At 51.7% G+C, this 20,156-nt stretch overlaps 1 protein-coding gene across 1 annotated transcript in view; it reads right to left on the bottom strand.

Moving 5' to 3' along the window:
- LMX1B (LIM homeobox transcription factor 1 beta) overlaps positions 1 to 18,957 on the bottom strand; it is an 82,334-nt gene extending 63,377 nt beyond the window's left edge. The window contains exons 1-2 of the mRNA XM_071454107.1: positions 16,674 to 18,957; positions 16,159 to 16,345 (exon numbers count right to left, since the gene is read on the bottom strand). Coding sequence (XP_071310208.1) covers positions 16,159 to 16,345; positions 16,674 to 16,812 — 326 coding nt within the window. The 5' untranslated portion in view covers positions 16,813 to 18,957. The remainder of the gene's footprint in view (positions 1 to 16,158; positions 16,346 to 16,673) is intronic.
- Positions 18,958 to 20,156: the final 1,199 nt, after the last annotated feature.

The raw sequence follows: 20,156 nt of genomic DNA, 5'->3' as shown, positions 1-20,156 counted from the left end.
CTGTGAGATGTGATAACATTATACCAAGGAAAAAGGGCAGAGAAGACCCCAGCCCAGAGGCTGTTAGGGGCATTTTCTCATCTTCCTAAGAGACCTCATGATCTGAAACATCTGCATTGTCTTACACTGGTCATCAAGACCCACTGTCCCTCTGAACTCCAAATGTTTCCCTTCTCTGCTGCTTGATGCCTCCCTGGGTCACAGGACCTGGCTCACAAATCATTTCAGCCTTCAGAGGGGGCTGAGAGTAAGGCAGGGAGTCTCTGAAATTCAATCCCCAAAGGGGGTTTTCTGTTGGCTTTTTTTTTTTTTTTGGTCCAAACAAACGTTATTTTTCTTTAAATGAGAATGCTGTAGCATCAAGTGCTGGTAATGCAGGAACACCAGTGCAAACTCACTGTGGGTGGATGTTTTTTCCCTGTTTACTGATCCTCTTGCTCAGAGAAGGACAGGACATGTCAAGGAAAGCAAGAGGAGCTGTTCTGTGTAGTGCCAGGGCACACAGTGAGGCTTGGTTCCCTCTGGAAGGTGCAGAACATGTTTATTTCCTATACCTTTCTGCAACAGATGCGTTCAGTGTTCGGGCAGGACGCCCCAAACTGGCACCACAGCTGGCGGAGCTCCGAGGGGAGTGGTGAGCAGCCCTCACGGTCAAACTTGGGATACTAACAGGATCTCAGATGCTTTCTGAAGTCCCCTTCTCTGACATACACACAGCTTCATACCACATCACTTCTGCTTGCATTTGACACTTCATATCTGTTAAACACTCTGGGATTTCAGTAAGGCTTTTCCCAATGTTTTGATTCCCTTTGGGGTTTTACTGAACCTGCTCCCCAAGCTCACCCTGCCATCCCACAGTCTGCTCAATTCACCTATCAGCTAATTGACCCGAGAAGTTTACAGACATTGATGGACTGTAGCAGCCTCGCAGATTTGCAGAGGACATAAGGCTCTGTTCAGCAGAGCACCTCCAGCCCTGTCCGTGCTGTGGGGCCACAGCAAACTGACACCAGATTGCGCTCCCAAGATCCCAGCAGAGCTGGCTGTTCAAAGCAAACATGCTCTGCTGCAGGAAAGCCGCAGCCTTGCAGGTTCCTTCGCGTGCTGCTTTTTAAAAATGAGATTCTGTGTATGCTCCCTTTCACACTTCACATTGGCAGCTGCTGGTGCTTACAGTGGAAAAACAAACAGAGGCAAAGCAGCAGCGAATGGCTCCGCACACCCCAGACATGGGAACGTTCCCATCCCGGCTCCTGGGGCAGCCTGGTCCTAAGGAGACATGGGAAGAAATTGTGTGTCGCAGGGAGAAGCGTGCCTGGGACAGGCCCCAGCCTGCAGGATCCCCAGACAGGTCGTTCTGCAAAGGACTTTGATATCTGCTGGAGCAAAGTGCCACAAGAGAGGAAGCATCTGCCCAGGATGGGATGTGAGCACCCACCGGGGAGCACGAGGTCGCCAGGAGCCAGGGCGGGGGACAGGGAGGAGAAAGGGGAATTCCTGAAGGATGATTTCTTAAAACATTTAATTAGCACTGACTTTTTACATCTAAAATTACTTTTAAAATGTGCATAGAGATGAAAAATACGGAGGAGCTGGACACGCCTTCTCAAATGAGCACTGGTGAGTATTGCTGACAGAACCAGCTTGTAGCAGATGAGTTGGAGGAAGTTTGATGCAGTTTCTCTGCCAGTGGTGCCAGGTTGGATGAAAAGAAAAATATCTTAAAACTTTCCCATTCCATTGCTTTTGATTACAACTTGAAAAAATACTTCATGCAAGGAAAGAAGTAATTAATTGGACTATGCCCCAGAATGAAGCATTCTTTCAAAATTTCCCAGACTTCTCTTTCAAGAATTACAGCAACCAGTATAAACTTCACAAATCCACTGAGGAGGCAACTCTTCAAATACCTGTGGTTTCCCACATTTTCCAAGGAAAACAAAAAGATTTATAGTTTCTCATGTTAAATCTGAGGGGCTAAACTTTGAAAGATGTACTTGCCCACCTGCTGCACATGTATTAGTTCTAGCTGAAAAGAAGTCAATAAAAATGGAGAAAGAAGAATTTGCAGAGCTGGTTAAGGTAATAAGATTTGTTTCAGAGCATCTGATCTTTAGACTAACAGACTTCCAAACAGTTGGACAAGTAAATAAAGCACCACAGGGAACCGCTATTTGCAATAGGTTACCGCAGGGATACGCACAAAGGAATTCCTGCAACTCAGAAAGAGCTGGAGCTATGAAACTTATAATACCAGCACTGGGATCGATTGCTGACTTCTACAACATTGATCCTGTGCATCTGAAAAGATAGGGGGTTTAGTTCCACTTACTCTTTTGCCTGGGTGCAAAGTTTGAAGAAGCTCAGGGAGACATTTCTCTACATGGTCTTACAACACAAAAGGAAGTACTTCCTTTAAAGGTCTTACGTTCTTCAGAGAAATAAAAGCAGACTATAAACAAAATCAGATAGCCTGTCGATCGTCCTGCCATGTCTCGGGGACTCTCGTGCCCTGCAGACACAGTTTGCCCTGGCAGCAGCGCGCAGGGTGCAGGGCAGTGCTGGGCAGGACGCGCCAGCCCCGGCACACCGGCGAACAAAGCGGCCCATGTCCCATGTCCACCCAGCACCAAGGGGGTGGAGGTGACACTGTTGTAAGATGCCATCTGATCAGAACTTCTTTTCTGTGCCTGACATGAATAAGGGGATTAGGACGGAGAGTTTCCGTGAGCTCACTCTATCGGACAAAAGGCCCCGAGGTTTAGTGTCACACTGCCTGATAAAAGTACAGGAGGCTGTCAATCACAGGCTCCTAGGTACTTGTGTCAGTGACATAATCTTATTAGAAGATAAACCAGCAAAATCCTTTTCATGATGAAACGTTACATTTAATTGCTCCTTGGCTTTTCTGCTTTTTCTCTTATTCATTTGTCCATTTAACTTTTTTAATGTTTGCTATTTCAAGAATATAACAGCATACGGATGCCAGCCATCCCCACTAGAGCCACGCTTCGAATACATGAACAGCCAAGGCTGCTGAGGGATGGTGGTGTCTGGGCAGGAACAGCACCGGTTGTGATCGTTTAAACAGAAGGTCAAAAGAGTTACTGAATTAATTAGCACAAGTGCTTATGCACAGGGATAAAGTTAAATGTTTTGTCACTTGATTTAATACCAAAGAAAGCTGACAAAAAGAATAAAACATGGTAAAGCTCAGTCTCTGTACAACAAAGGGACTTTTAACCTCCTCTTACAGGAGCAAATCCATATTAGCCTCAGTAATGTGACTGTTTTGCTTTCAGATTGCTTCTTTTCAGTTTCACAAACAGACAGCTGATGCTGAGAGCATGAATCACCTGAGAGTGAATCAGGAGAAACTCCATGGAGCCAGGAGGGACAGGTCAGGGAGCGTGGGTGTCTGCACCCCCGTGTGCCCTCCGCAGCCTCCAGGCCCCCCGTGCTGTGCTGAGGGCTCGGCCAGCAGCAGCCCAGGGTCAGCCTGCGTCCCACAGGCCAGGGTGGCCAGAGAGCCCTGGCACCACAGCACTCCCCAGCCCGAGGAGGGCTTGAGAGGACACCCACAGGGTCTGCACAGGACTCAGAGGGAGGAGGAGCACAGGACAGGACAGGATGGGACAGGAGGGGACAGGGCAGACCTTGAAGGCTGGCACAGAGGAGGAGGCTGTTGTCTGTCCCTGGCCACAGCAGCTGTGTCACCTGTGTGGCCGTGCAGCCACTGCATGAGCCTACCCGTGTGTGTCTGCCCTGAGCAACAGGCAGGAACCAATGGATGTGAAATTCCACCTGGGTGTGAGAAGAGCTCCCTTGCTGCACGGGTGAGCAGGCACTGGAGCAGATTGCCCAGGCAGAGCCTGGGGTCTCCCTTCCTGAAGATATTCCAGAACTTTCTGGATGCAATCCTGCACCATGTGCTCTGGGATGACCCTGCTGGAGCGGGGAGGTTGGGCCAGGGGACCCCCGTGGTCCTCTCCTGCCTTACCCATCCCATGAACAGCCAAACCCTTGCCAGTACAGTTTTCTGTGCCCCAGACTGCCCAGAAAGTGCCCGGGGAAGTAAATGATCGCCCACCACACAGCCTGGGCACCTGAAGGCACCCAGCTCTTCAACCAGCTGTGTGTGCAACTTTTCCTTGTAAATTGCGCTCGAGGAGATGGAGTAAAATTGGCCAGCTACAAAATGTGGGAGCACAGCCCAAGCCAGAAGCTTTGATTCTCAAAATACAGATTTTTAAAGCATCATATAATTGTTACAATTAATACACAACAAACATATTGTCAGTAAACAACTAGTGCCATTTAGTAGTATGGAGTTCCACTAAAATAAGCTTTATACAAAGCACCTGAGTGTCCATGTTATCCAAACGATTTAGCTCCACAAATGTGAAATGTTCAAAGAAAAAAATGAATTCCATTCATTTTATACATACTGTTCTTTATTTTATCCAAGTGCCTGTTGAACTGAAAACAAACTAGCACTGGGATCTGAACTGCTTTGAGAAATTAAATGTGTAACTCTCTCCAACAACTCAGATGATTATAAAGGAAATAAGTCCTCCAGAGTTCTAGAAAACCACATTTTCATTTAAGGACTAACAAAAAAATATCTGACAAATGCCTTAATACTTTGCTTGTTTAGTGAAAGTTCACATGAAAAATTGTATGAGAAGGATCAGAGTGGCTGATGGCAGAACATAAACAGCTTAAAAATGTGACTTAACATTGGTTAAATCAGTGGTAGTTGATGATTTAGTGAAGAGACAATTGTTGCCTTACTGTGGTACTGGTCACATGTCACTGGCATTCCACAAATACTCTGCCAGTAGAAATCCAACTCCAGCTTTTGGCAGGGCAATTTCAAAACAGTGCAGCATATTATAAATTAATTATCTTACTTACTGTTTTCTCCCAAAACAACAGTTTCTATATTAAGGATATTTACAAAACCCTTTGTTACATTTTTGAATATTTAATCACATTTCATACCTGTCAGTTCTATGTTCGACTCTAGAGACTCCCATTAGTACACCCAAAAGCCCATCAAAAAAAATCTGCATACAGGTTATTTGCTTAGCACCCAAACTCCTCTGACGTTTTTTCTGAAATCAACAGGAGATGTAGAACAAGTTCAGCCCCTCTCAGCACCAGCCCTGGTCACCCCCATTTCACGGCTGCAGGGTCACCCATGGAATGAAACTCCTACAAATGAGCCTTTCAAAGGGTTTGAAGCAGCAGTGAGGGAAGAACCATGGGTGAGCTCAGTGCAGAAATTTATTTTTACTGATTGAACTTAAGCAAATCCAAGGAACAATTAGGAAGTGCTGTCAACTAAAGCCTGAAATCTAAGCAAGTCGCCATTCAAAGCACAGTAGGCCCTTATAAACAGTTAATCCACGCAGCTGCAGTAGTTAAAGCAAACACACTGCCCTTCACTGCGCCATCAATTACACCTTCCCAGAAAAAATTACACAAACTTTGTAGGATTTTTCAGAGAGAAGATGGATTCTTTTGGAGACTTGAGGTCAAGGCTGGACTGTTTAAAGTATATTATTAACAAATAAACATTTATTGCAAAAAAACCCTATAGGCCTTTGGGGAGGAAAATAGTGTTATTTTTGGCATCAAATGACACAAGCCATTTATGACATGAATGGCTATCACCAACAGACTGATGAAATGGCAAATGTCTCCCACTTAACTTCCCTTGGCTTCCTGAATAAACTTTTTCAAACACTTTTTTCCTTCTGAAATGGCAATAAACTCCATGTAATTTTGGTTTTCTCTCTGTTATAGCTATTTCAAGATCTGTAGGTGGAAAGGGTTGAAGGTACTTCCAGATGGAAGCTGAAGACTCCCCAAAGACCGGTAAGGTGATGAAAATCACATTGTTGAGATCCGGGGCTGTGGATTGCCCTTGTTTGTGTGTGTTCCTGCCTGAGTGACAATGTCCAATTAGCTTTTGAATGGTTGGGTGAAAAACCTGAGGTTTAATTGTGGCATCCAACAAACCGAACATTACAAAATTGAATGTATCCGCTACACACTCAGACAAAACCCTGCCAAAGCATGAGCTGATTTTTTTTTAAGAAAAAAGCCACAAATGGGACAGCCTTCAATTACTCAAGACAAGCAGTGTTCAAGGGACACGCATGAAGCCAAGATGGTGCACTTGCCTTGGGCCTGTTTTCCAGCCTTTCTGTAGGACACATTGGCCGAGTGAGCCCCACTGCTGCTGGCACTCCAGGCAGGCACCCTGGGGCCAGCCTGGAGCGCAGTGGGACCACAGAGCACCCACACTGGCTTTGCCAGGAGGATGCTGCCAGCGCTGCATCACCCAGCCCTCCTGCGGGGAGCAGCAGCAGGATGGGAAGGACGCTGCACTGGGGCAAGACTGTGCTCCCTGTAATTGCTCCGGAATCCCCGGGGATTCTCACACATAAAATTAATGCAGGCGCCATCACGACTAATTTATTCTGAGCTCGGAGAGCCATGCTGGGAACTAGCCCCGGCACAGGCTGCGAGATCCAGGGAACCGGGGGGAGCTGGACACCCTGGAGAGCCGCTCCCTGCAGCCCAGGACACCCCCACGGGACCTCAGCCACCCCACAAAGGTCATGGGTGCCCCTGCAGCCCCAGTGCAAGACATGAAGGAAACCTGCTGCTGAAATACAAACTCTGCCTCCTCCGTGGAACTTTTTTCCACAGCAGCTCCGGCCAGGAGCAGCCAGGGCTCAGCGGGAATCCCTGGTAGTAGGATCCGCCTGCTCCTCCATTACCAAAGGAGCTGTCAGTGCTATTAACACTTTCTGCTCCCATCAGCTAGATCACTTGGTTTTTTGCAGCTCCAAGCAGTGAGCCTGGCAGGCTCAAATGAATGATGCCATGCAGAGATCGCATTGCTGCAAGATTACACTGCCATTTCTTCCCTCAAATTGTTTTACTCCTTTTGTATTTTTGCACTGTTTGCACACTTAACAATAACCAGCCTCACTGCTGGTGCTAACGTTCATGCAGGGTCCCACCACACTTTCCATATCGACTCCAGTGCGAGTGGGACCTGACTCCACAGGGTCAAATCCATAGGGGAAACTTTTCTAATTGCCAGATGAAGCCCATGCCAAGATCCAACTGTGAAGACATCTCATGATGTTAAACTGCAACTTCTGCTTAGGGCGGGTGAGAAGCTTAGGCCTGTGAAAAGCCCCAGAAACTGCAGTGAGCAGCTCCACGGAGCCCTCACTCGCCACTGCTGTCAGGTAAGCTGACATTGCATGACACTGCATGACACTGCAAGCTGCTGCACGCCAGGGCAATTGGCTGCACTGGCACTGCTGGGAGCAGGGATCTGCTGGCTCAAGCCCCTGCCCGGGGCCTGCCGAGTGGCAGTGCCAGTCCCCTGTGCAGGGAATGTCCCCAGCTGCTGGGGAATGCACTGCCAGCCCCACGAGCGCTCGAGGAGATGGCAGGGCTGGCTCGAGCCTGCACGTACACACAAACATTCACAGAACAGATATTTAGTCTGCAAACCATGATTATTAACAGTGGGGTGGAGGGGGGGGGGGAGGCTCAGCTCTTCCTCTTCTGGAAAGGCAGAAATGCTGGAAGAGCAGCAGACCCACCTGCCCAGGTAACCTGCATGACCCCACCCCAGCCAGGCAGGGAGCACCAGCTTGCTCCCCCATGCCAGCTGCCCTCCAGCAACCACAGCCCGTGGCTCTGGACCCTTGCACACCACCACAGCTCCGTATCTGAACACTCCTCCTGCCAGGATCTCACAGGTCACACCCCATTGTTTGGGGGCTCGGTGTTCGGGGAGAACTTGGCCTTTCTCAGTGAGGATCTTTGGCAGGTATGGTGCCACCCCCGAGGGCCCAGTCCCACAGAGCTGCCAGACCTCGGCTCCAGCTGCAGGAGCAGAGCCAGCACCCTGTGAGCTCCTCAGCTGGGGACTGCAGAGCTGTGCCCATCAAATGTCCCCATCCACAGGCTGACCACACGTGCTCCCTCACTGACACACAAGGAATGCACCAGAGCCAGCCTCTAAGAGCAGGGGTGCTTCTCTCTATCAGGCTGTAACTAAAAATGCTTTAAAACTGCTTTTGTAGTTTCTTCTGCAAATTCCAGCTTGCCTGCTCCCTATCATAATACTAACATGATGAAAGTAACAACTGCAAAAAAAATACTGATGTAGACAATTATTCTTTGTTTGGTTTTGTTTTGTTTTTTGTCATCAGTGAATGGTGATTCAGGTTACACCAAGGAACAAGCATGTGAAAGTAAACTTCCTGACAGCTACCAGGAGGATTTGGTCCTCAGCATGTGTACATAAATCCCATCAGCTCTTACTGGGAGAGTGCACGTGCACTCTTGTACATTATAAATAAAACACTGATTGCAGTAAAATCAAGAGCCAAATTCCCTCCTTTGATGAGCAAGGATGGCTCTCACTGAAGCCAATAGGAATTGCGTGTTCACAAGTTCATGTCAATGTTTGCAGAGGAAAATTTTGTGCATATTAAAGAAAATATTATGTTTTGGAAGCAAAGAAATGACCTCCATAACAAGTGCTCTATTTGCCTGTTACAGAAGAATCAGAGCACAAACATCTAACAAGTCACAAAGAAATCTGCTATATCTTTTTTATGCTGATATCAAGGGTATTTATTCAATTTGTGCTGCAGCAGTTCTGCTGTGTCTGTGAGGAAGATCGCTGTAAAATTTCAAACCCAGGAAAACAAGGAACTGAAATTAGTCATGTTAACAATCCCTTCACTGTAATACAATCTCAGAAAAGTCTACTTGTTGGCTGCCCACAGGCAAATAGTTTTTGAAAGGTAAAACCCCCTCCCATTCTGTGAGAGTGAGGTGATGAGCCATGCGCAGGTGGTCCGGGCTGGGCTGCCGGTGCCGTCAGACCCTGCGTGCCTGCTGACCTCAGCTCTGCACCCTCCGGAGACTGCAGACGCTTTGTGGTCACCACAAATATTTCATTTTAAGGGTTTTGCTTCAAAATGATCTGCATTAGAAGTGCACACCATAGGGCACATGGTGCTGTGTTTGTGAGGCACGCTCAGCACACGAACAGGGCCGTGGCAGCACACTCATCCGGGGTAGCGCTGGTCGGTAAGAGGAGACAACATTACCAGTAATTTGTTTTTTAACAAGCAGAGCCTATGTTGCAAAATGGCTGTTTCGAGAGCAGCCTGCTGGGGCCCAGGGCAGGAGCCCTCTCCTCCCACCCTGCTGCTGGGGCCAGGGCTGGCTCTGGGCTCCGGGCTCCTGGTGTGGCCAGAGAAACTGCAGGTATGCTGAGGAGCAAGGCAAGGCTAAGGCACGATTGCTTCCAAGGAGTGTGAGTCTAGCTAAAGCAAGTCCAGGAATGTAAAGTAAACGTAAGTTGATATGTAAAAATATTTTTTTTAAAAAAAGGAAAAAAGTTGAGTATCTGTCTCAATTTTGTATTGAATTCAAAGGGGCTTCTAAAACCAGTGAATAATTTGCCTGAACAAGACACTGAAGATTCAGATCTATATTAGCATGCATGTTAGAAACACTAACACTGCATTTCAAATAAAAATTCAGGCTCATTTTACCTTGTGAGTATTTTCATCTTTTTTCTCTTTTATACATTCTCCCCGCAGACTCAGAAGTCTAGCTTGACTTTCACCATTTATTTTAAGTTAGATATGAAGCTGTTAATGTATTTTTTTTACTTAGTTACTAATAGAGAAAAGTGATGTCTCTTTCCCAAATGTAAACAGTGCTGTTAATGCTCTACTGCTGCAAAATGAGGTTATCTGCCTGTTACATTTCATAAAATACCATAACTCAGAAAACACCTCTGCTTGCTAAATAAATTCTAATACTTTTTTATCAAAAAGATCAGTTTTCATTCATAGCTTGGCTATACCAAACCACAACTACACAGTACGCAAGGTGGATATTCAATAAAAACTTCCTGCCCACTTCATTTAGTTATTTCAATTCACATGGAGAAAGGAAAATTCTGTTCCTAACTGTACCCATTTATCTCGAGAGTCTTCTAGTTCCCTTGTTTGGCTGCTGCAGACTCAGCTGTTGGGGCTCACAACACATGGTTACTTATAACTAATCTTGTCCTTTGTTTTAAAACAAATGTGGAAATTTTATGTTCTGCAATGAACAAGAAACTGTCATTTCGAGGCAATCTGTGCCCTGTGAGTAATGTATTCATCCCAAATCATGCCAAAACCCCTTCCTACCACAGCAAACCATACCAGAGCAATACCTGGTTTGTTTACCTTCAGCGGAGATTGCTGATCAAGTCACTTCACCGTTTTATTTATTTATTTGCTTGTTCATTACCTCACTTGAGCATTAACACGACTTATCACGTGGGGGAAAAAACTGTAGGCAAAGAGAAGAATTTTCCTGGTTTTTGTGAGCCTGTCCCTTGCCCACCTTCTACAGAGGACACAGCAACGGCCTTTTCCCATCGTGCTGGGGTTTGGAATCCAAAGCCTTTCTCTGACTCTGAATTTTATGCAGCCTGGTCCAGGCTGGCCCAAGCCGTGTAAAATCCATTTGCAATTCTGCCCTGAAGTGTTGCTGTTGCATTGACCGTCCGCACGTCCCCGGGCCCCGCAGGAGCTCCCAGCGGGGCAGCGACGGCGGGCACGGAACGGCCCCGAGCCGCCCCTGGAGCCCGGAGCAGCCGCCAGCCCCGGCCCGGTCCCTGCCAGCCGGGAGGGCCCCGCTCGCTCCCCGAGCGCCGCAGCCTCGCAAAGCTCCCAAAGCTCCCAAAGCTCCCCCTGGCCTCCACGCCGAGCGCAGGGGGCTCAGCTCCCCTCTAACCAATCCCTTTATCTGCTGCACTCGCCATTCCAGAAGAGATAGTGAATAAAATTGAGTCAGTTCCTGTTGCAAGCAAGAAAAAGCAGATTTAGCCTAAATCCAAATTTTATCTGGAATTAAAAAAAAAAAAGCAAAACCAAAAAACTACAGCTGCATTAGGAAAAGCATACTCCATTTTCTCTCGAATATTTCTGCCCAGATATCTGACCAAATGAAGCAGCCGCTGGCTGAATCTGCCCCCCCCGCCCCCCCTTTCAGGTTCACCAGAGCAGTGAGCACTTTAGGAGATACCAGGCTTTATAGGCTGCTCCAAAACGGAGGGAAGTGACAGGGGTGTGTATTTACCACTGAAACACACTAATAGCATAATTAGTTTAAAAAGAGACGTTATAATCCAGCTGTTTCATCATGATATATTATTGATAGTTGGAAAGGGGATGTATGCCTTTGAACTACCTCAAAAATTTAGACCCAAAAATAACAGACTCCGTTTCTAAACAGAATGCAAAGTATTCCTGTTTGTTATAATAAGTGAAAAAATTTTTTCAATGTATTTCACATCTATGATTTTTTTTTTCTCATGCTAGAAGTAAAGCATTATAAATTATACTCCTGTTAATTTAACTGCATATTGCCTGTACCGCACAAAGATCTTCCCTATCGTTTTCCGTCACGGATCAGCGCATATCTTTGCATCGCAGTTATTTTGTGCGGTGCTGCAGCGATTGCAGCAGTAACCAAAATGTCTCCCCGGATCCCGCACCGCTCCCTCCGGGTCCCCGGCAGCGCTCGCGGCCCGGCCCGGCCCGGCCCGGCGGGGACTCCCCGGCGCTGCCCCCGCGGGCCCGGCCCCAGCGCGGCCGCTGCGCTGACGTCAGCGGCTGCGGAACGGCCCCGCTCCCCCCGCGGAGCTCTGACCCCGCTGAGGGCGTTTAATGGGGCTGGGGGAGCGCGCGGGGCCGGCGGGACTGCCAGAGAGAACGCCGGAGTGCTCCAGCGACTTGGAAAAGCATTTTTAGTGGATGACATAACTTTAATCATTACTCCGTGTCCTGGGCATGTGCTTAGGCTGCTCCTGTCTCTAAGTTTCACCTGGTTTCCGTGCTGTTTCCTAGTGACCCGCACGCAAGCACCGGTGCCCGGCCAGCGCAGGGCGAAAGCAGCTGGGGGCATCCCCGATCCCCGCAGTTCTTCCGCTGAGCTCACAGTGCTGCACTACTGCACCCACGAGCCGAACAGATCCTCCGTTAAAAATAAAACAGGAACCCTGGAAACACATCAAATCCTGCCCTTCGCGGATGGCTATTGTCCACTGTGCACGCAGCAGAATCCGGGAGCTCGGGTCCCTCCCGCACCGGGCTCCCACCACATTCCACAGCCCGCGCTCTGCGAGAAATAACAGGCACAAAACCGAGAGACACTCACTGACGGGAAAGCTTTTGTTATATTTTGAATCTAAAACGCAACTGAAGTGAGAAACATCAGCCTCAGCGTTAGCTCGCGTGAAAGCATTCCCAAAATCTGGAGGGGGCAAGGCTTCCCCCAGCACCGAGGCTTCAGGGGCTCCTTTCCTTCTGCGAGGGACGTTCCTTTGCTGCTCCGACTGCACAGCAAAACCGAGCCCAGCCACCGACAAGAAAAGACTCAAAGATGAAGAACAGAAATACACGGTGGGTCTTTTTAATAGCATCCAAAAGCGATGCTAAAACGATACCTGACACATGGAAAAGAACAAAAGCCTGAATATTTCTCTTTCTCATCCTAAGCAAAACTTAGAATGCATTAATGAAAAATATTAACATAGCGACTGTGGGTGTTTGCTATCTGGTCCCCTGAATAAAAAGCTCTTTTAGAGCCTTTATTTCCAAAACTTAAACAGGAATAGAGATCTTTCTATAAATTATATGCATTGCTTAGACATGAAATACATATCCTGGAACAGTTATTTTTCATAACATATCTTTTTTCACTATCAGCAAGAACTAGGGCAAATTTCTATATAACACTGGGCAGTGAGAGAAAAACAAACCAGAAAGGCACAATCACAAAAGAAAAAAAATTAAATCACAAGTGGAAAATAAATGTATCATTTATAAATGCTAACATTTTGTAGTAGAAAGCACTGTTATGAGTGATACAATAAGTAAATTCATTTAAGCAAAGAACCAAAATACAACTACCAAAAGCCTTCTATTTTTGAAAAAAAAAAAAAAACAAACAAAAGCAAAAAAAAAACCCACCCAAAACCATTAATTCTGAAGGTTTCAATTTCTCAGAAAGCAAACTTCTTAAAAAAAAAAACAACAAAAAACGCCAAAACAAAAACCCACAGTGTAAGGTTCCAAAAGTGGAGCAATTTGGCAAAGTTATAATTAAAATCAAAGAGATTCTGCTTGACTGGGGCTTGTGAAAGCCAGCCTTCCCTGATGCCACTGCTCTGGGGTTTTTTTCTTAAAAACCTTGCCATCAAATGCACCTGACCCTCAAAATCCTAAATTTTAGCAAAATAAGTACTTTGCATTAACTTAAAACATCAGTATGTACTCATTGCAAGTTGAATTCCTTCTTTAAAAAGAGACCAAAATACATGTCCAGCTTATCCCACTGACATACTGATGATATTTTTGTGATAAATTACATTTATCAGGCACCTCTGACTACTTCAAACTGGGCTTGGGCTACTAATCCACCTCCCCCAGGATTTGCTGTAACATTCCAGGCATAAGGGTAGCTTCCCATAGCCAACATTTTTCTTAAAAAAATAAAAAGAAAAAAGGAAAAGAAAAACTGTTTTCACCCTTCCCCCTAATGTGAAATGCCCTCATCCAAGGATGGGCAGCAATCATTCCTGACCCAGGGAAAGGTGTAAGGTCTGATATCTGACCCATCAGAAGCTTGCTTTCATTAGAAAGATGAGACACCATTTTCCCAAAGATATATACACAGCACTTGATTATAGTCCTGGGAGTTCTGGAGAAATCTGACCTTTTAAATTACATTACTACGTACAGAAAAATCTATTTCAGGCAAATTTCAGGAACTGAGATATTTAAATAAACTTTATTCTCTTTTTTTTTTTTTTTTAATTTTTCCCAGATATTTGTAAATAGGACTCAGGATAACAAAAAGCATCTGATGTTAGGGATGCCTGTCTTGCTCCGTACGGGTTCCATTCCATCTCACTACCCCAAGGCATTCTCTGTGGGCGCACAAGCGTTTCCCACCCGGTGTTCCACCACCGGCTATGTCCTCTCTGCCTCTCACAGCTCGCCCATGGCTTCACTCCCCCAGCCTGACGGATGAAACCGACCCTCAGTACCGCACAGCCCAGGGCCACTTGCACGGACAGACAGCTATTTTTATCCTCTTGCTACCATAAACGAGTATTTCTCTAGCTCTGAAAGGGCACACAATCCGTGTCAGCACAGTTTCACATGTTTGCTCTTTTGGGCTAATAAAATCTCAGAGAAAACAAATTTTGATTTAGCGTGTCTCCCCTCCCCTTCCCGTGAGCCGCTGCCGCTGTCAGTCCTCGGGGGCACACACAGCAGGGCACCATGTCATGTCACACTAGGTGCTGGGATTCAACAAAGGCCAACATGTTGATATCTTTTTATTGCTCGGCAGCCTGGTTACCCCATTTTCCCCCTCTACAATTGGACGCTTTTGGTAATACGGGAAGTTCTGAAGCAGCAACAATTCTGTTTTCAGTCAGAATAGTGTTTTTGTTTTACAAAGCAATACTCTCTGATCTTGCTTTTTAGGTCACTAAGTACAATTCTTTATTTTTTACAGAAACTAAAGTTGGGAACTTTAGAGAGTACATTTATTTGCAATTAATGTAAATATTTACATTGCCAGATAATGCTTTTTTAGGTAGCCTAAAGACTATTCGACATTCTTTACTAATTAACAAAAGTGTCTAAGGTGTTACTACCTATAGAAAAAGAAGTTTCGCCGATCTACAACTACAGCTACCACAGGGTGGTTTATTTTGCGTAGAAATGAAAGGCAAAGCCTGTGCACGGGGTCCCTAAACTGGGCACGAGAAAACCCTAAAGGTGCCGCAGCCCCAGCCCCACAAGGGCGGGATGGCGGCGGCCCGCGGGCAAGCCTGGAGTTATTCCCATGCACAGTGCCCGGGCTATGGAGGACTCTGGGAGCTAGCGAGGGCTGCAGCATGAAATAACATGTTTTGTTGTAATTCCTAAACAGGGGGACATTTATCTGGGCCATTTATACAAGAGTTATAACCCTCACAATATTTATACTCAGCATGTCATGTTAGCATTTACTACCCGTTTCCATGGAGATGGATTTTCATGCTGTAGCTATGAAATGCACATTGTTGCCACTAAGCCACTTCAGGCCTTTCTGGATGCCTGCTGAATGCCTGACAAAAGTTGATGCAAACCAATAGTTGTTGTTCTTTGTTTGTTGCCAGACTTCTAGCAGAGCCATATTATGTCCTAGTGATTGAAATGCCCATGTTCGCCCCCCTCCCGGCACAAAAAGGATCCTCAATTTAGGTGACAAGCATGAAGTGGGCTTCTGCAGGGGAGGGCGGCCCGGCGCGGGGCCGGGCTCCGTCCCTGCGCGGGGCCGCGGCGCGGCGGGGGCCGCTCCCGACAGCGCCTGACATTTGGGGATAAAGCCGCAATAAGAGAGAGCGCGGGCAACGCCGGGGCCGGGGCCGGGGCCGGGGCCAGGCTCAGCGCCGGCCTTCTCCCGCCGCCGCGCCGGTCCCTCGGCCGGGCCCCGCCGCGCCCGACGGCCGTTCCAGCGGGCCGGCCCGCAGCAGCGCAGCGACGGCCGCGCCGAGCCCCCGGCCCCGCCGCCGGGCAGGGGCATCGGCCTTTCTGGGGCCTCGGCCTCTCGGGGCGGCTCCGGGGCAGCGGGTGGGACGGGACTCGCGGCGGGCAGGAGAGAGCCGCGGGACGGCTCCGGGCGCGGCGCTGCCTGCGCGGCCCAAACCGGGCCGGGCCGCCCCATCGCCGTCCCGCCCGACGGCACCGCACGGTACCGGACCGCGGCGGGCCCGGGGCGGGAGGCAGCCCTGCCCGGGCCGGACGCCACGGCTCGGTGTCTTCGGTCCCATTCATGCCCGCCGCGCAGCCTACGCCGGGGTCCCCGCTCGCCGTGGCCGCCACCCGTAGCCGTGAGCCCGGTGCCGGGCTGCCCCGCTCCGCCGGGCACGGGGCGCGGCCCGGTCGGGAACACGCCCCGAGCCGCCGCGCGCCGCGGGCCGGGCCAGGCCGGGCCGGGCCGCCCCGGCGGGACCCCCGCCGCCCCCCGCGCCCTTACTGTTGGTAGTCCTGCTTGCAGTAGAGCTTGCGGTCCCGGAAGTAGCAGCTGGTGGTGAGCGCCTGCTGGCACGCGGCGCACTGTAGGCACTCCTCATGCCAGGAGGACTCGTTCACCCGCATCAGGAACCGGTCCGAGATGGGCCGCTGGCAGCCCTCGCAGACGGCCTGGTGCTGGCACTCCGACCCTGCAACGGCAGACGGCGGCGTCAGGCGCCGGCCCTGGCCCCACCTGGCCCCGCTCCCAGCCCCGACACAACCCGGCCCCGCTCCGCAGTCCCCGTCCCGGGCAGCGCGGTCCGCCCGGCCCAGCCGGTCGGTAACACCGAGCTCGACGGCTGCCGCCGGTCCCGCGCCCCGCACATGCCGGCGAGACGGTCCCGCGCCCCGCACCGCTCGGGGGCTGGCCGGCCACGGTCGGCATCAGACCGGCCGGGCCCCTCGGAGCGCAGCCCCGGGCACCGAGCGGTGCGCGGGACGGCTCTCGGCGTAGTCAAGAAGCGACCGGCAACTCACCCAGCAGCACTCCCAGCGTGGCCGGCCCCGAGCGCAGGGGGTGGTCTTCCATTTTAATGCCGTCCAGCATCTTGGCGCAGTCCGGTGGGCCCCGCGGGAAGCACCTCTCCAAGGACTCGGGACCCGTCGCGATGTCCATGAGCGGCGGCGAGAGGCGCTGCCGGGCGGCGGGGCCAGCTCAGCCCCGCGTCGGGCCGGGCGCGGGGACACTCTGCGGCCGGGAGGAAGGAGTCGCTTTTATTTTTATCTGGAAGACATGAGGAGCGTTTCCTGCCCGGGCTTCCAGAGACGGGGGGCAGAGGCAGGAGCCGGCGCCGCCGCCCATGGGGCCGCCCCGCTACACGGGCGCGCACATGCCGCGCACACGGCGCCGGGCAGCCGCGGTGTCACCTGCTCGCCGGCAGCGCCGGACCCACGCCCTGCTTGGCGCGGAGGGCCCTCCCGGGGCGGGCCGTGCCGGGCGGAGCGCGGGCGCGGCGGGCCGGGCGGGGCACGGGGCTCCCGGCGCTCCCAGCCCCTGAGCCGTGCGGCGGCCCGAGGAGCCGCGCCGTTTAGAGCAGGGGCCGCGGCGGAGGAACACACCCCCCGGCGCCTCACCCCTCCTCAAACTTGCTGACATTTGAACTCCATTGGTGCGCGGCGTATCGCTGCGCCGCGGTGATCCGTCTCCTCGACGTCAAATAGTGCCCTGGCCCCGCCGGGCCCCCGCGGCCCCTGAAGCGCGGCGGCGCCCGGGGCGGCCGGCTCCGTGCACCCCGGGGCGGCCGAGCGGCGCGGGCAGCGCGGGCCCGGGTCGCGCCCCCGCGGGCCGCGGAGGGGGAGAGCGGTCTTGGCTGCCGAGGGTGGCGGATGAGCGGGACCCCGGCTGCTCCGCTCCCCGGTCCGCGCCCCGCGCTGCTCCTGGCCCGACGGCGGCTCTCGGCTCCTGCCCTGGCCGGGGTAGGTAGCAGCGCGCGTCCAGCGCCGGGCCGCGGGCAGGTGGCTGCAGAACCGTCCCTCGGGGCCCCGGGACCGGCGGGGACGCGGCTCTGTCCCGCGGACGGCAGCGGCGCGACCGGCCCCGGCGGGCACGCGGGACGGGGCACCGGGGATCGCGCCGCGCACGCCCTTCCTCGAAGGGCGGCTCCGAACCGTCCCGCCGAGGCTGCCAGCGGGAAAGCTCGGGGGGAGCAGCGGCCGAGGGCTGCGGGCGCTTTGCGGCGGCGGAGCCCGTGCCCGCTCCCGCAGCGGCGCTGCCCGCTCGGCTTGGTCGCCAACGCTTTTGAACCGCGGGGTCGGTGCGGTGCGCGCGTGTGCGGGACAGCCCGCGCTCACCGCGCCGCGATTCCCTCCGAGGAGAAAACGACGGGAAAGGGATCCTGCATGGAGCGCCGGACCCCGCGCTGCCGGCTCCCCTTTCGTGGTTTTGTTTTGGGTTTTTTTTGTTTGTTTGTTTGTTTTTTGGTTCGTTCGTTTTTGTTTGTATCTTTGTTTGCTTTTTTCTCCTGATACCGTTAAAATCTAAATATGAGGAAATGAAAATCCAGAAAAAATTCTTTGCGGAGATTCTTAATGTGACCTGTGATATGCCATGACCCTGTCAAGAGAAGGAGTATATTTTGTAATGCTCCTAAAATATTGATACTTAATAAGCAGGACGAATGTTAACTTAAATTACTTAATGCTTCTGTTTTGTGGGTCTTAAGATAAAACTTCTTTTTATGCAGTTTTCGCACGGAAAAAATCTTTGATAAAAATTCGTCACAGTGTTTTAGTAAATTATTTTGGAAAAGGTTTTCAGTAACACAGCCTATTTGTTTTTGTTCTAGACGGTAGAAATCGGAAAATCTTTGTCGTTAATGCTGAAAAAATAATATATGATTATTTAATTCTGAGATCAAGATAAAGGCTGCTAAGATTTCACAGTTCAATCAGTGGCGCAAAAGCTGATCGTTCACATTAATTTTTTATGTCCCCTTCCTATTTTCGTGTAAGGATTCGGAGTTCTCCATCACACAGGGCTTCCATCAAATTATCTTCTACAACTGCGTGGAAAATTAAAGCCCCTGTTTCGCAGGAATTTTCATAAATTCTGGCTATAAAATAACAAGAAAAAAACCACCTCCTCAAAACCCAACGAAAAGGCAGCGCTGAGCAGCGGGACCGGGAAGCAGAGCGAAAGCCCCCAGCCCTGCACCCGCAGCAGTAATTCCAGCTTTGTTCGTGGGCTTTTACTCGCAAATATCACATTAAAGGTTTGTTGCTTCTCTCCGTGTGTGTATACGAGCACTGCGCCGGGTAATTGTTATCCCCGCTCCTGCCCCGAGAACAATTCGATGAGGTGTTATATAGGTTTATATAATGCTTTTAACGAAAAACGAAATGCAATTAAAACACCCACGCGCAAAACCATCACAGAAATAAACCCTAACCAGACTACGTAGCCCCACCTCCCCGCGGCTTCCTTCGAATTGTCCTTTTATTTGCAAGGCAAATCTCTTTGTTTTTAGTTAAATTTGAGAGTCGAACAAGAAAAGCAGTCGGTCCCAATCCTTCCCAAACGAGGCAGGAGGAAGGAACCATCGGGATAACTAACAACGGCCGAGCCCTCCGCACCGACTCCCCCACCGGCCGCCGGGACGCGCCGCCCCGTCCCGGCTCCTGGCCCGTCGGTCCCGCCCGGTGCAAATGCTCGCGGTACCCGGCGCTGCGGGGAGCGCAGCGGGACCCCGGGCGTGAGCGGGAACCCGGGAGGGCCACGGGCGTCTCCGCACGAGGCAAGGGGGGCGCCGGGCTTTCTCCGCAAAAGCGTGCGGTGCCGGCGGATGCGCGGGCGTCCGTGCAGTCTGTCTGTGCGCGTTCCCGGCTGCCCGGACGCGTGTTTTCCCCAGTACCGACGGGCACCGCCCGCTCCCCTGCTGAGGTGGGCACGACCAGTGGGGTGCCGGGCGCTCCGCAGGCTGCGGTTTGGTGCGGGCCGTGCGGTCCGGTCGTGCGGCCGGGGCAGCCCCGGGCGGTGCCGGTGCCGGTGCCGGTGCCGGTGCCGGTGCCGGTGCCGGTGCCGGTGCCGGTGCCGGTCCGGGCTGAGCGGGGCTGGGCCGGGCCCGGTGCCGGCGCGGCGGGGCTCGGGCGCAGCCTGCCCCCTGGCGGCGCGCGGCGGCACGGCAGGGGCTCGGCGGGCGCGGGGTCAGCCGGGGCGAGCGGCGGGGCCGGGGCGAGCGGGGCCGACCGGACCGGGAGCCGGGCAGCGCCGGGACGGCGGCGCTTCCCACCCCTGGACGGGCCGGACAGGCCTCCAGCCTAGCGGTGCGCGGCCGCCGGCCCCAGCCCTGCGGCACCGCGGCAGCGGGGCGTGGGGGGAGGCCCTGGGCAGCCGCGTGCCAACGGCTCACCGTGTCCTGTTCTTCTCCACCCACAGCCGGACTCCGCAACTCGCTCCCCTGCGGAGCCCTGGCCTTCCCCGCTCGCCAGCGGCCGACGCCGGTGCACAGAAAAACACCCGCG

This window comes from Agelaius tricolor, unplaced genomic scaffold (assembly GCF_023055355.1).
Source record: "Agelaius tricolor isolate 1412-34295 unplaced genomic scaffold, bAgeTri1.0.p SCAF_38, whole genome shotgun sequence".
NCBI lineage: Eukaryota > Metazoa > Chordata > Aves > Passeriformes > Icteridae > Agelaius > Agelaius tricolor.
Note: the sequence above shows the minus strand (reverse complement) of the source record. Positions and strands in the feature narration are given on the sequence as shown.